A 13,742-nucleotide genomic window follows, 5' to 3' on the forward strand; every position below is an offset into this window, starting at 1 on the left:
GGCCCCGGGACACTCTCCTGCTCGTGGAAGAATAGTGTCAGAGGGACCTCGACGCATCTTACAGATGAGACGAGGGGATCCCAAAGGGGGAGCTGGCTTGCCCGAGGGCCAACACCCAGAAGAGCAGCCTTTGTGAAAGTCTAAACTGAGGGGACTCCTTGCAGGTAACCCATGGTGAGCTGATGGGCACCTTTGAGATCCAAGGTTCTGAACTTCAAGGTTAAGGATCTCTTGGCACGCACATCCGGGGATCACCTTAACTTGGGATACCTAAGGAAGATCCAGGAAAGCCAGGCCACGATAGGCCCTGCCTCTCAGACAAGGTAGAGGCTGGGGGAGGATTCTAATGGTGTCTCCCGAGGAGATCCTAGGAGGCCTGCCCGGTGGCCAGTTCTTAGACCCATGCCAGGGTGGACACTCTCTCAGAGAAGCTGGCAGAGGGATGGACAAATGGACAAATAATAGAGAGTGGCCTTGGCCGAGAGGGAGCGTGGGAGGAGGGGGGAGAAGCACCGGGAGGAGGATGAGAAAAGGGGGAAAAAGAATGTAGGGTGAGAAGGGTTAGGTAGAGCAAGAAAGTGGGGGAAAGGGAGGGGAAGATGGGAGTGAAGGAGTGAGGAGGAGAGAGGGGGAGAGAGGGGGAGGCAGGGGAGCATGGGGGGCCGGGGGGGAAGGAAGGAAGGAAAAACTGTGGCTCAACATGGAGCCTGGAGTTCAGGCTGAAGCTGCAGCTCATCCCATTGTTAACCACAGAGTTCAGAGCATGATGTTCCCTTCCTGGGCCTCAGTTTTCTCATTAGGGAAATGGGATTGATTTCAGGGTTTCTCAACTGAAATGATGGGGCCAATCATCCCATCCTTGGATTGGAGTTCCCAATCCAAGGGAGCTCTGGTTTTCCAGTCAGAGGTTGGCCTTCTAAGGAGCCATAATTTTGCTCTTTGAAAATCTTGGTCTCTTGGGAAAATCAGATGGTGGACACATGGAAAGAGTGGGGACCCCAAGCAGGAGGACCTGGTACTTGGAGGAATACCAGGTTGAGGAAAACACATTTGTACGAAATAGTGCAGAATATGAGTGGGAAAATGTCACCTTCTACTAAACAACAGGATATGCACGTGTCCCTAGAGGATGGTCATGGTCATTAAGGTTAAAGGAAACTGATGTGAGGAGTGAGGGGAGAGGGGTGGCCAGATGCTGACAGGCCTGGGTTCCAACCCTGGTCTCACCTCTTATTAGCTGGGTGACCCTAGCAAGTTAATTGATCTCTCGGAGCCAGAGTGTTCGCATCTGTAAAATGGGCGAAATGATAGCACATACGTCACACATGTGTTCAGTGCCTGGCCCTTAGAGCCCTCGGTAAATGACAGGAGATGTGATTACCGTAAGAGAGGAGAGCCTTGGAGAAGTCTCCTTGGAGAATTTAAGGACGCCAACAACTAATCCTCCACAGTTGGCTGTTCACAGAGAATGTCTGCAAAGCCACGATGACCGGGGACAGGGTCTCCTCCCTGCCTCACCCCTGGTAGAGCTCTGTGAGCTCTTCTCTGCCAGCTTTTTAAAGCAGTGGCAGGTGACTTCATCAGAGGAGGAGCCTGAGACCTTGCCCTTGCCAGTCTCTAGCAGGACCCTTTTCCTCTCACCTGTCCACTGTAACCTTTCCGCCCACAATGAATGGTATCTGAACTACTCTGTGGGAAGGAATTTAGGGGTGCCGACCGCTCATAGCCGAGGTGTCTTAACAGACACTTTTCAGGATACTTGGTTATCTCTGCCGAAGGTTAGAGATCCCACCAGAGCACCGGCTGCCACCACAGATGACAGAGCCTGAACAGTGCCCCGAGCCTGCCTGAGAGTCCACTCCCCAAAGACCCTCCTTCCAGCATCATCAAAAGCGCTGGGGGTAGAGCTCAGGGAGCATGATTTTGGGAGAAGCTCCTGTAGGTAACCTGATACGCGCCTTTGAAATTCAAGGTTCTGCGCTTCACTTGGCAGGCACGGTCAATGTCTACCTTATAGCCCTGGAGTAGTTTCACCAGGCCTTTCCCTACACACACACACACACACACACACACACACACACACACACACACACACACACTTCATTGTCTTGAAGCAAAAGAAAAATTAGAGCTGGAGCTTCCTATTTGCTGGGCAGGATACTCCTACCAGTAGGAGCTTCTTGGAAGAGGTCAGAAAAGAAGCTGGAGAAATAGTCAGGGGTTCTGAGAAGCCTCACGCTGGGGAGGAGGGCTTATTCTCGTGTGGCGGACACTCGAGAGGCTCGGATCGGAGCCAGAGCAATGACTGGGGGAAGCTCTGTGCTGGCTGGACTAGTGTTTTCCAAACATGCTCTGTGGAGTCCTGGGGTGTCAGGGAGGGGGCCCAGTGTGGGGCAGCAGGAAGGTATTAGGGGCTGGAAACTCAAATATCCCAGAGATGAGCAGGTACCCAAGGGAAGGCACAGAGAGGGCCCGTGTGGGACATTAATGCCAAGCTCTGTATTGCCATGGAGAAGTGCAGCTGCCTACTTACACTGCCCTTAATTTTTTTAAAAAAATGAATGGACTATTTTTTTTACAAAAGTTCTAGGTTTACAGAATATTAAGCAAATAGTACAGAGAATTCGCATGTATCCTCTCTCTCCCAGCTTGTATTTTCCCCTATTACTAACATCTTGCATTAGTGTTGTACACTTGTTACAACTGACGAACCATCATTATTAACTGATGTCCCCAGCTTACGTCGGGGTTCACTCTTTCTGTTGTACGATTCTATGGATTTTGACAAATGCTTACTATTGTATATCCATCATTACAGTATCCTACAGCATAGTTTCACTGCCTTAAAAATCCCCTGTGTTCTCCCTATTCATCCTTTCCACCCCTGCCCTCTCTCCCAGCAACCACTGATCTTTCTACCTGTGTGCATAGTTTTGCCCTTTCCAGAATGTTGTAGCTGGAATCATACAGTATGTAGCCTTTTCAGACTGGCTTCATCACTTAGTGATATGCATTTAAGTTTCCTCTACGTATTTTCACGGCTCAATAGCTCATTTCTTTTTATCATTAAATATGGATGTACCGTTTGTTTCGTTTTTCCATTCACCTTTTGAAGGACATCTTGGTTGCTTCCAGTTTTAGGCAATTATGAATAAAGCTATAAACAACCATATGTAAGCGTGGATGTAAGTTTTCAACTCATTTCGGTAAACACAAAGGAGCATGATTGATGAATCGTATGGTAAGGGTATGTTCAGTTGAGTAAGAAACCACCAAACTGTTTTCCCAAGAGGCTATGCCATGTTGCATTCCCACCAGCAGTGAAGGAGAGTTCCTGTTGCTCCACATCCTCAGCAGCATTTGGTGGTATCAGTTTTATTTTATTTTAGCCATTCCCATAGGTGTGGAATGGTGTCTCATTGTTGCTTTAACTTGTATTTCCGCAATGACATATGATATTGAGCATCCTGTCATACACTTATTTGCCACCTGTATATCTTCTTTGGTCAGGTGGCTGTTCGGATCTTTTGCCCATTTATATATGTTTTTCAAATATTTTCTCCCAGTCTGTGGTTTATCTTTTCATTCTCTTAACAGTGTCTTTCACAGAGCAGCATTTTCCGTATTAATATAGTCAAACTTATCAATTTTTTCTTTTGTGGATCTACACTGCCTTTTAAAACACCAGCGTAGCCAAACAGAACACACCTTGCTGGCTGTTAACCTGGGGCTTAGGGGCTCACATAGGAGATGTCTCCTAAAGCCAGAATACAAGCCGAAGTGCTGGCCCTGAGGGCCAGGTTGGGCGATGTGAAGAGGTCCAGGGAAAATGTCAGCCAGGTGGTGGACAGCTCTCTGGTTGGCTGTTTTGTTTTGTTTTAAGAATAGTTTCAGATTTAGAGAAAAGTTGCAAAGATAGTACAGAGAGTTCCCGTATACCCCATACCCAGTTTCCCTCATTATATAATCTTATATGAGTGTGGTACATTTGTCACAACTAAGGAACCAATACTGATACATTATTATTAACTACCGTCTGTTCGTTATTTGGATTTTCTTAGTTTTTCTGATCTAGTTCCCATCCAGGATAGCACATTACATTTGGCCATCATATCTCCTTAGGCTCCTCTTGTCTGTGACAGTTTCTCAGAATTTTCTTGCCCTTGACAGTTTTGAGGAGTACTGGTCAGGTATTTTGTAGAATGCCCCTCGACTGGGACTTGTCTGACATTTTCCTCATGACTCAACCAGGGTTATGGGTTTTTGAAAAGAAGACCACAGAGGTCATTGCCATTCTCATCACATCATCGGATCAGGGACACCATCTGGCAACCCCCTCCCCAACCCCTTTTAAAAAGCTCTATTTCACATTTCCAACATGAGAACTCAGCTCCTGCTGAGACCCAGGCAAGGAGCGTTCCTTGGCAGTCGAGGCCGAGGCCCCACTCATGCTGGCCTGGTCTCTGCCGTGTGGACAGCGGGCCTGTCTCAGGGATGGAGGATGGATGAGGCAGGTGTCATTGGCTCTACCGCCCGCGCTGTGCGGTTGGGAAGAGACAATAACGTGGGTGGCATGAGAAGGAACCTGCCTTCAGAAGGTGTGTGTGGGGGAAGTAGAGTCTGTGCTGGCTCATGCCATCACTCAGGGACACTGGCTCTGGGCGTCCTCACGGGAGGCTGCCCACGTCTCTCCTGAGTCTGTGCTAGGACAGAGTCACTAACCAGAGGTCCCTGGGTCCTGGCAGGCTGACTCCCCTCTGCCTTACCCAACATCCCCTCCACAGTTTCCCCCTCCCTCTCCCCTCCCACTACTGCCAACCGCTTTTTCCTACCCAGCGGCAGGACCAGGGCTTGCACAGTTTGGTTAAACTGCTTCTCTTGTCACTGGGGCAGTAGGTCCACTGGCTGTCAGAGCCGGAGGGAAAGGGCCGTGGTGGGGGGTGGAGGGGGCGCGGTACTCCAATAAAGCCTGAGAGGCACTGGCCTGAGTATTTTCAACTAACTTAACAGTGAAAGTCACTCATCTTCCCGGATCATGCAGCCTACACTTAGACCATCAAGACTGGGTTGAGGAGAGGTAGGGCATCTTTTCTGGGCATCCCAACCCTGTCGCAGGGTTCTCCCCTTACCTTTTGTTAGAGAGAAGCTGGGACCTTTCGTGCTGGGATTCTGGCGTCTGGGGAAAGGGTTTCATGTGATTCAATGAATTCACTGCTGGGGAGTTTACCTGTTGGTCCAAGAGAAAGTTTCACAGTGTAAGCATGAATCTAATGACATGGGGAAAATGTCTTTGATGTGATTTCTTAAAGGGAAAAAGCCAGCTAGAAAAGTTGGTATGTACATGTGTGGGAAAAAAATAAATCTAGATGTAGTCATGACCTTAATGATGGGCATCAAAACATTCTCTTTGGATGGCAGGATAATGGGTAATGTTTGATGTATTCTTTGTGCTTTTCTGTGTTTTCTAAAGCTTTCCAAATTGAGCCTGTATTACTTTTTAAAGTTAAGAAAAAGTGTTTAAAATGTGATCTGACAGTTCTCCAGAAGTCCTTTCTGGCTTTGCTTTCCCTTGTCCCAAAGAGATGCGGGCAGAATCAGGAGCGATGCATTCGTCATGCATCATGCATGTGGGGGCAGCTCCAGCAGGGTCCTGGAAACCCTGCGTGTCTCCACACAGGTCTCCTGAACAGCGATTAAACCCCAGCTGATCTGAATCTTAGCAGAATGCCCCGCGCTTCTCCCAGAACACGAGAGCACGGGAGGCTTGTGAGCAGCTGCTGCCAGGCCATTTCCCACTTGCCTCCCCATCTCGCTCAGAGGCCGTCATGGGGCAGTTTCTCATCACCTCCTATGTTCTAATGAGGGTTAAGGCTTTTTGCCTGCCCCACTCAGGGTACATCTGCTGGCTATAAAATGGCTTAGTGGCTGCATGGAATTGGCTCCTCAGCTACAGGGCGCCCCATCATCCCTGCTGTGGTCACCTGGTCCCTTCTGTTTCAATGACATCCTGTGGGGTGGAGGGCACAGGGAGCTGACACCTTGGCTACCCTGGCTTTCGCTGTCTACGTGAGTAATAAATGGTCTGAATCCATCAGCCTTGACTGGACTCTTCCTGGGTCACACGGGATGATGGGATAACCCTCATGACTGTCCAGTGGCCGGATGCCCATGGGCACCGGCAGTGGCTGACGGTCTCACCCACTGATGACCTCACGAGGGAGGCTTCTTTTTTTTTTAAATTAATTAATTAATTGATTAATTTATTTAATTTATTTATTTTTGGTTGTGTTGGGTCTTCGTTTCTGTGCGAGGGCTTTCTCTAGTTGTGGCAAGCGGGGGCCACTCTTCATCGCGGTGTGCGGGCCTCTCACTATCGCGGCCTCTCTTGTTGCGGAGCACAAGCTCCAGACGCACAGGCTCAGTAATTGTGGCTCACAGGCCTAGTTGCTCCGCGGCATGTGGGATCTTCCCAGACCAGGGCTCGAACCCGTGTCCCCTGCATTGGCAGGCAGACTCTTAACCACTGCGCCACCAGGGAAGCCCAAGGGAGGCTTCTTAACTGGAGAGCAGGGGCACTGTGAACGTGACTGGGAACCAATGACATCTTTATTCTTCCTAACTTCTACCTGAAATTTAACATTTCTTTCGATGATTAAATGTAGACAACAAACCACAGTAGAATGGGTGGTACCAGTGACTCCGTCACCAGCAGAAATTACAGATATTTTCAGATCACATTACAGTTGTTGCAGAAATCTTGAAATATTGTGTTCATCACTACTTTGAAACTGTGGTAAATATTGAGCCCCCCAGATCTTATTAATTAATGCATCTGTAAATGGTATACATATTACTATACCATAACTTTGCTGCTAAAATAGTGTGATCACTGTATTTCCATCTTATTGGTTTTATTTGTCATCTTGTGTATTTAATTTTATCCAAATATGTTTCTTCATTGTCTGGTCATGAGGCCACTCGGTAACGTATGGGTTACTGCTCGGTTGTGTCCTTGGGACACTATCTTCTCTGGCTCTCAGTTTCTTGTCCTTAAAATGACACATCAGCCTGTTAGAGAATCTCTAAGGGTTCTGCCAGCCACACAAGTGGTAGGATTATGTGTATGTCATCTCTCTTATTATACACAGCTGAGGGGTCACATGAGGACAGTTGGAACTGGGGGTGTGTACTAACATTTCTTAACAGGTTATTTTAGCCTTCATAATATTATAGAGAACTTCTAGGAATTTGTCTAGGAAATATGCAAAAATGTATCTTCAAATACTTCTCTAGTGAAACGACCCCCAAACAACCTAAACATTAAAAAATAGGAGATTAAATATATTAGAATAAATCCATATGCTTGAACAGTGACAGCACTGGAATGACGTCATGGAATCACGCCATGGAAGAGGTGGCATGCTGGACAACTAAGTAAAAACAAAAGCTGTTTGTGATACTTGAAGACTAATATGATTCTATTTTTATAAAAGCATATGGATGTATATGCATAAAAATATAAAATAATATAATCCAACTTATTAATATCGGTTATCCTTAAGTGGTGGGATTATGGTGATTTTACCTTGTGTTTTTCTGTATTTTCTAAAATTTATACCATATATATATATATATACACACACACATACATACATATATATGACTGTAATAAAGAACAATCAGGGGACTTCCCTGGTGGCGCATTGGTTGGGAGTCTGCCTGCCAATGCAGGGGACATGGGTTCGAGCCCTGGCCCGGGAAGATCCCACATGCCAGGGAGCAGCTAAGCCCCTGCGCCACGACTGCTGAGCAACCCCTGCTCGCCACAACAACGAAGACCCAGTGCAGCCAAAAATAAATAAATAAAAATAAATTAAAAAAGAACAATCAGTGTTGTCACTACATCTCAGGAAGCAATGGTGGCACTCCATCGGCTTGGGGAGCTACACCTCCCACCCCCTACATTTCTATGTGTCAGGCACTAGCAAGGAAACAGTGAGCCCCTGACCACTCACGTTCCTTGTTACTAAAACGAGCCCTCGCTTCAGGAGGCAGGGGCTGAGAGCACGTGCACCGTGGGTCTAAGCCCCCATTCTTTTTCCTCTGCTCCCCCCCACCATGGGGCTGGGGGTCTGGCCCCTCCCTGGCTGCCCTGATGTTCCTCAGGCCCCAGCAGGAGGGCGGGCTCTGGGGCAGTGAGGGGCATGGCTGCCAGTACCTGCAGGCTGGTGGCCTCCTCTGCCCACCAGGCTTCAAACTCTTTCTGCAGCTTCACCTTGGCTTTGTCCATGAGTAGCTGCAAGTGCTCAATCTCCACCTTCAGCGCCTTCAGGTGCGTGAACATTGCTTTATACCTGTGGTGGAATCAGAGGGGAGTCTTGAAAGTCACTGGCAGGGAGGGAGGGCTCTAAAGAGACCAGCGGCGGCAGGGCCCGAGCCTCAGAAGCCTGGCCGCGCAGCCTTGGTGCCTGGGGCTGGGGCCTTACAGTTGCCCCCCCAGAGCCAGGTACTTCTGTCCGGCAGGCCGTGGGGCTCTGTGTGTGTGAGATGACTAACCCCCCTCCCAGAAGGATAAGTACCATTATGGGGCACTGAAGGGCAGGCATTGCTCGAGGCCCTTGCCGTCTATAAACTCACTTAATCCTCTTCACAACCCTATGAGGAAGGCGCTATCATCATCATCTCCCCTTTACAGATTTGGAACCTGAGGCATGGAGAGGTTAAGGAACTTGCTCTATAGCACCGAGCTAATAAACAGAGGAGCCAGGGTTTGAACCCAGGCCATCTGGGGGTGGGCGCAGTGTGACAGGGTGCGCTCAGGGTACATGCCGAGCCAGCCCAGGGGTGGGTGGTGTGTGTTACAGTGACACCATCACCACCTCGAGAGCAAGGATGGTTTCTTGTTTGGTTTCCCCCAAACGTCTGCATGGCAGAGGAGATAGCCAACCTCTGTTGAATGCCTAAATGAATGAATGAACTGAGAAGCTTGTATCAGTAATGACCAGATGTCTGTTTATGCTTGAGGTCCCTCACTCTGCAGGTTAAATCATTCTGGGGCCCTAAATGGCCGCAGGAGGGTCTGATTATTCTCTGGACACCTTGCAAATAAGGAGCCTCAGGAGAGAAGTCGGGGGAAGGAGGTCCTCCATGGTCATACTTCTGGGCTCCCCTAGAGGGCAGCAGCAGACAAGACTCGCCGCTTCCTGGGCTGCAGCCTGCGCTGGGGCTGCGGAGGCTGCTCTCCCTGCCCGATTCGGGGATCCCAGCGCTGGAGCCTGGCTGGGCCTCCTGGTCCTCACTCCAGCCTCACCCTGCCTCGGCTTCCTGCATCTCACGACTGCCTGCTTTAAGATGGCATCTCCTCCAGCTATTTTAGGACCCGCTTCCAGAGTAGCTGCAGGCCTGGGACGGGCGCGGCCACCCTGCCCTGCCCCACAGCTCCAGGTGGCCCCGAGGGGCTGGGGTCAGGGTGTGTGTGGCGAAAAGAAAGGGCACCTTCTCTTTTCTTCCTCCAGTTGGGATCGCAGCTTCTCTTCCAGCGGGTCTGGCGTCAAGGGCACGGGTGTGTTTTCTGAGATACCTGGAGAAGGGAGAGGCTGATGGTTCCCTCCAGCGAGGAAGAAAGGTCAAGGGAGAGTGTGATGTTTAGAGCGGACGACACAGTCATCGTGCGTCCCAGGTGAAGGGGGACGCTGTGAGTCCTTCTGGGGCCTTTGGATGGGCGCTTGCTTTACCCGCCTCCTCTGGGTGGCAACCTCCGCTCGGCTGAGAGCCCCAGAGGAGGGTTCCATGATTAAGCTCCATCCCCTGTCCCTCCCACTGTCCAACATGTGTCACTGGAAGGGAATTCTTCCTTATATCCTACCAATCCTTTTACCATGGAGTTCACTCGTTTCCTCTCGAGTCCCCAGGGAAGATGCAAAACACCATTTCCCCCTCCTCTGATACTGAGCCCTTCATAAACCAAGAAGGCATCACTAAAACGGCTCACATCTTACTTTGCCTCAGCTGAGGTGCCGAATTCTCCAGCCTCAAATCATGTCTCCCGTTTTTGACTTCCCTCTGAAGCAGTGGTTCTAAGCCCGATTAACCCAATGTGCACCCAGGGCTGAGAACCATGCTCAGACGCCCTGCCCACAGGGCCCTGGCAAGTCCTAGGTGAGGGCTGTGTCCCCAGACATGCCAGCCGCCACTGCTGGTTGCCGGGTTGCCTGCTCTGGTTGCTTGTGTGCTTGTCTGGAGCCCATCCTTTCCTAGCCTGGTGGGTGGGGGTCCGTCTACCTTCCCAGGAGGCTCTTGGTGGTTGTACTGCATTTCTCAGCCTCAGAAGGCGTCTTAGGAGTTATGCAGCCCCAATTTTTACTCTTTGGAGGGGAGACTCTATCACACGCTAGGTGTTTTCTGGACATGATCAGACTTAATCCTTCTGGTACTCATTGGAGGTATTATTGCTCCCATTTTACAGATAAGGGCGTGGAGGTTCAAAGAGGTTAACCTGCCCAAGGCCGCGTGGCTAACTTGAGGAGCCTGGATCCAAATCCTGGTTTGTTTGGTTGCAAGGCTCCTGATTCAGAAATTCCTTCAATAACATTTCTGAGGATGGTCATCTGCTTTCTCCCCCCCATACTGCCGGGGGTGGGGCTCAGTGCTTTACACTGAGCATACCTCGTTGTGGGCAGCTCTGTTTCCTCTTAATTGGAGCTGAGACCTGCCCCACTAACTTCTTTTCACCTCTCCTTTGGAGCTCTGGAGCAGCACAGTATGTTCTCCTTCTTAATCTGATGGTTCTTTAAATACTTTAACAGCAACAGCAACAACAACAAAATACCACATGTGCCTGGAGCTTTATTCCCGGGCTGACTCTGCCTAATTCTCTCACCTCAGGGCTCAGTCGCAAGGTGACTTTCTAATCCATCTGAAGTACAGAGCCTGAATCTGGACATCATACTCCAGATAGGCCCAAGAGGGGCAGGGTAGAGAAGAGTTCTCCTAGCCTTGAAAAATTTACGATCTATATTTCTATAGGAGGTGAATTACTAACAATGACCATTTACTGAGGGCCTTCTATATTCCAGGTTCTGCCAAGTTCTACTAGACGCTGGGCTAGGTGGTCTACTCATCTTATTGCTAATTCTCAAAATAACTCAGCAGGAAAGGCATTACCATCTCGTTTCAGTTAGATTCTGAGGCTCGGAGAGGTTGGTGAATAACTCAAGGTCACAGAGCTAATAAGTGGTAGGGCTGGGATTTGAACCCAATTTTTCTGTTTCCAAAGAGCTAGATGTTTATACCAGGCAGCCCCCTAGCACTGTTTTTGTTTTTCAGCAGCTTCGTCACTGTCATGGCCATGTCAGTTTGTCACTGTCTTCTATTAAGCTTGCGGTCAGTTGACACACGTTCCTATATTTATGAGTGGTTGTCAAAACGCATTCTACTTCAGTGTGATTATCCTTTCAATCACAAATGCAATATTTCCCATTTATTGGGGGTTTAGCCTGCTGAGAGGTCCTTATGCTGGCATGCCTTATTCTTTCCCTTCTGGCTGCTTTTATGTCGTTATCTAACTCATTGATAAATACGCTAAGCGGATCAGGATTCTGTTCTTTATCTGCCAGGCACCTGTTACTCTCTGTCCCTTGTGTCAAGTATCACCTGTCACTTGTAAACTGGCTGAGCAAGTGTCTCACTCATAGATACCGTAGACTTCCCAGCCAAAGACTACGCTGTCCCCCATGCTGGTGCATCTTAGTGGCCCTAATGAGCCAAACTGCCTGTCCTCGTCACCCACGGTCCCCCAGGCCTAGGCACCGGAAGCCCCTCGAGGGCAGGGGCTGGTCCCTCTGCTCTTTGTATCTCCCCAGTGCTTTGTTTGTTCAGATTCCACGTCCAGGGTGCCCTCAATGCAGCCCGTGCTCACTGGCCCTTGTCCTCTCTGGGAAATGTCAGACCTGATAAACTGAAGGAAGTATCTCAACACCAAACTGATAACGGTAGGACTTGAAATAGAATATTTCCTTCCCTAATGGTTTCAGAAATGGACACCTGTATCTCCGAGTCTGTTAAAAAAGAAAAGCTGTGGCTCTCTTTTGTCCTTTTAACACTTTTTGACCCCATACCAAGGAACCCCCTGAGAGATGCAGTGAAGACCCTGCTCTGGGGTGAAGCCTGGGCCAGTGAGGAAACTGAGGCCAGATCAGGTAGGACCTTGAGGGCCTGGAAAGGACGTTGGCTTTGAGAGAGCTGAGAGGCTGGAGGGCGTTGAGGAGAGGAATGGTGTGATCTATTCCTTTGATAGCAAAGCCAAGTGGTTGTTTTGCTGGTCAAGACAAAGCTGCTCCAAACTGAAGGATAGTTAATGTGAGGTGGCGCCAGGGTGGTGAAAGGATCTGGGAAAGGTAACGTGGGCAGCCAGAATGAGGGCACAGCATACCCCCAAGACACACGCTACCCACGTTGCCATGACAACCAAAGGGGCCTCTTGCCAAAGTGATGTTTGCTGAGCGAAATGCATTGTAACCTCACCAGGAGACGGCTCTGGCTGCTTCTGCTGCTTCCTGAGGCTTGGCTTATCAGCCGTCTCTCAAGAGAAAGAGGGGCTGGGAACTCAAAGGGAACCAGACAAAGCGGCTGAGCAGGAACAGAGGAAAAGGGAGTAAGTAAAGGGCAGTTGCGCTTTGCAGGTCTCCGTGCCCACTGGGACTGTGGCCAGGGACAGAACCTCCAGTCACCTGACAGGAGGCACAAGGAGTCCTCCTTTCAAGCACAGGACTCTGGCTGGGACGGGAGCACAAAAGGTCACAGCCCCGAGTGGCCCATGAGGTCACACTGTGAGTGTGTGTGGGCAGCCGGCTCCCACACAATACAGAAGTGAAAAAGAAGGGCTTCACTCCAGCGGCTGTAGATCTGAATGTCACACATGGAGGAAGCCCTGAGCAGTCAAATAGTAACTGAAACTTCCAGCAGGGCACGCACAGTCCCAGGCTGACCCCACCTCTGATGTGTCAGGTGTTTGGAACCAGCAGCACAAGAACAAAGGGGTGCTTGCTGGGAAGGCCAGCCTCCTGTGGGTCCCCTTATACCTGGCATGATTTCAGGGGCACTGGAAAGATCACTATAACTTCTCTTCCCACCTCCACATACCCTACACACACACACACACACACACACACACACACATACACACACACACACCCCAAAACTCTCCTACAGTAAGTAAATGTCTGAAATGTGCAGAATCTCATTTCTTTCGTTCACTGGCTTTCTACTGGGGGTGCACCTGAGAATCACCTAAGGTGCTTGTAAAAGCACAGAGACTGCTGGGCCCTACCCCAGACGTTCTGAGTTAGGATTTGATGGTAGGTTCCCCCGTGATTCTGATGTTCACCCCTTGTTAAGAAACACCGTTCAAGGCTCTGTGTCCAGTTTCAATGCAAGTACTTCATGCAGGAGTCACTGAGGATGCAGGACCTGCAGGGGTTCATATAGGATGCTATACGGGCGCCAGAATGGCCCTTTGCCCCCCGCCCACCTTCCAGACCTTTGGAAGCCACTGTGGGGCAAAGGAGCTCAGGGGTTTGCAGCAAGGAAGTCACACTCTCTGTAGGGTTGGACTGCCTGCACTTGGCCCTTGCAGATGGTGGATATCTGAATAACGATATCCACCACATGGCTGCTCTGTGGCTTTTATACAACAAGCCCATCACAGATGGGGAAACTGAGTTCTGACAGGGGAAGTAACCTTC

General features: G+C 49.7%; 1 protein-coding gene across 1 annotated transcript in view; it reads right to left on the reverse strand.

Annotated features, from left to right (window-relative positions):
* KIF6 (kinesin family member 6) overlaps positions 1–13,742 on the reverse strand; it is a 399,233-nt gene that overhangs the window by 12,529 nt on the left and 372,962 nt on the right. Inside the window, exons 17-19 of the mRNA XM_007197919.2 lie at positions 9,496–9,580; positions 8,219–8,354; positions 5,130–5,227 (exon numbers count right to left, since the gene is read on the reverse strand). Coding sequence (XP_007197981.2) covers positions 5,130–5,227; positions 8,219–8,354; positions 9,496–9,580 — 319 coding nt within the window. The remainder of the gene's footprint in view (positions 1–5,129; positions 5,228–8,218; positions 8,355–9,495; positions 9,581–13,742) is intronic.

This window comes from Balaenoptera acutorostrata, chromosome 10, assembly GCF_949987535.1.
Source record: "Balaenoptera acutorostrata chromosome 10, mBalAcu1.1, whole genome shotgun sequence".
NCBI lineage: Eukaryota > Metazoa > Chordata > Mammalia > Artiodactyla > Balaenopteridae > Balaenoptera > Balaenoptera acutorostrata.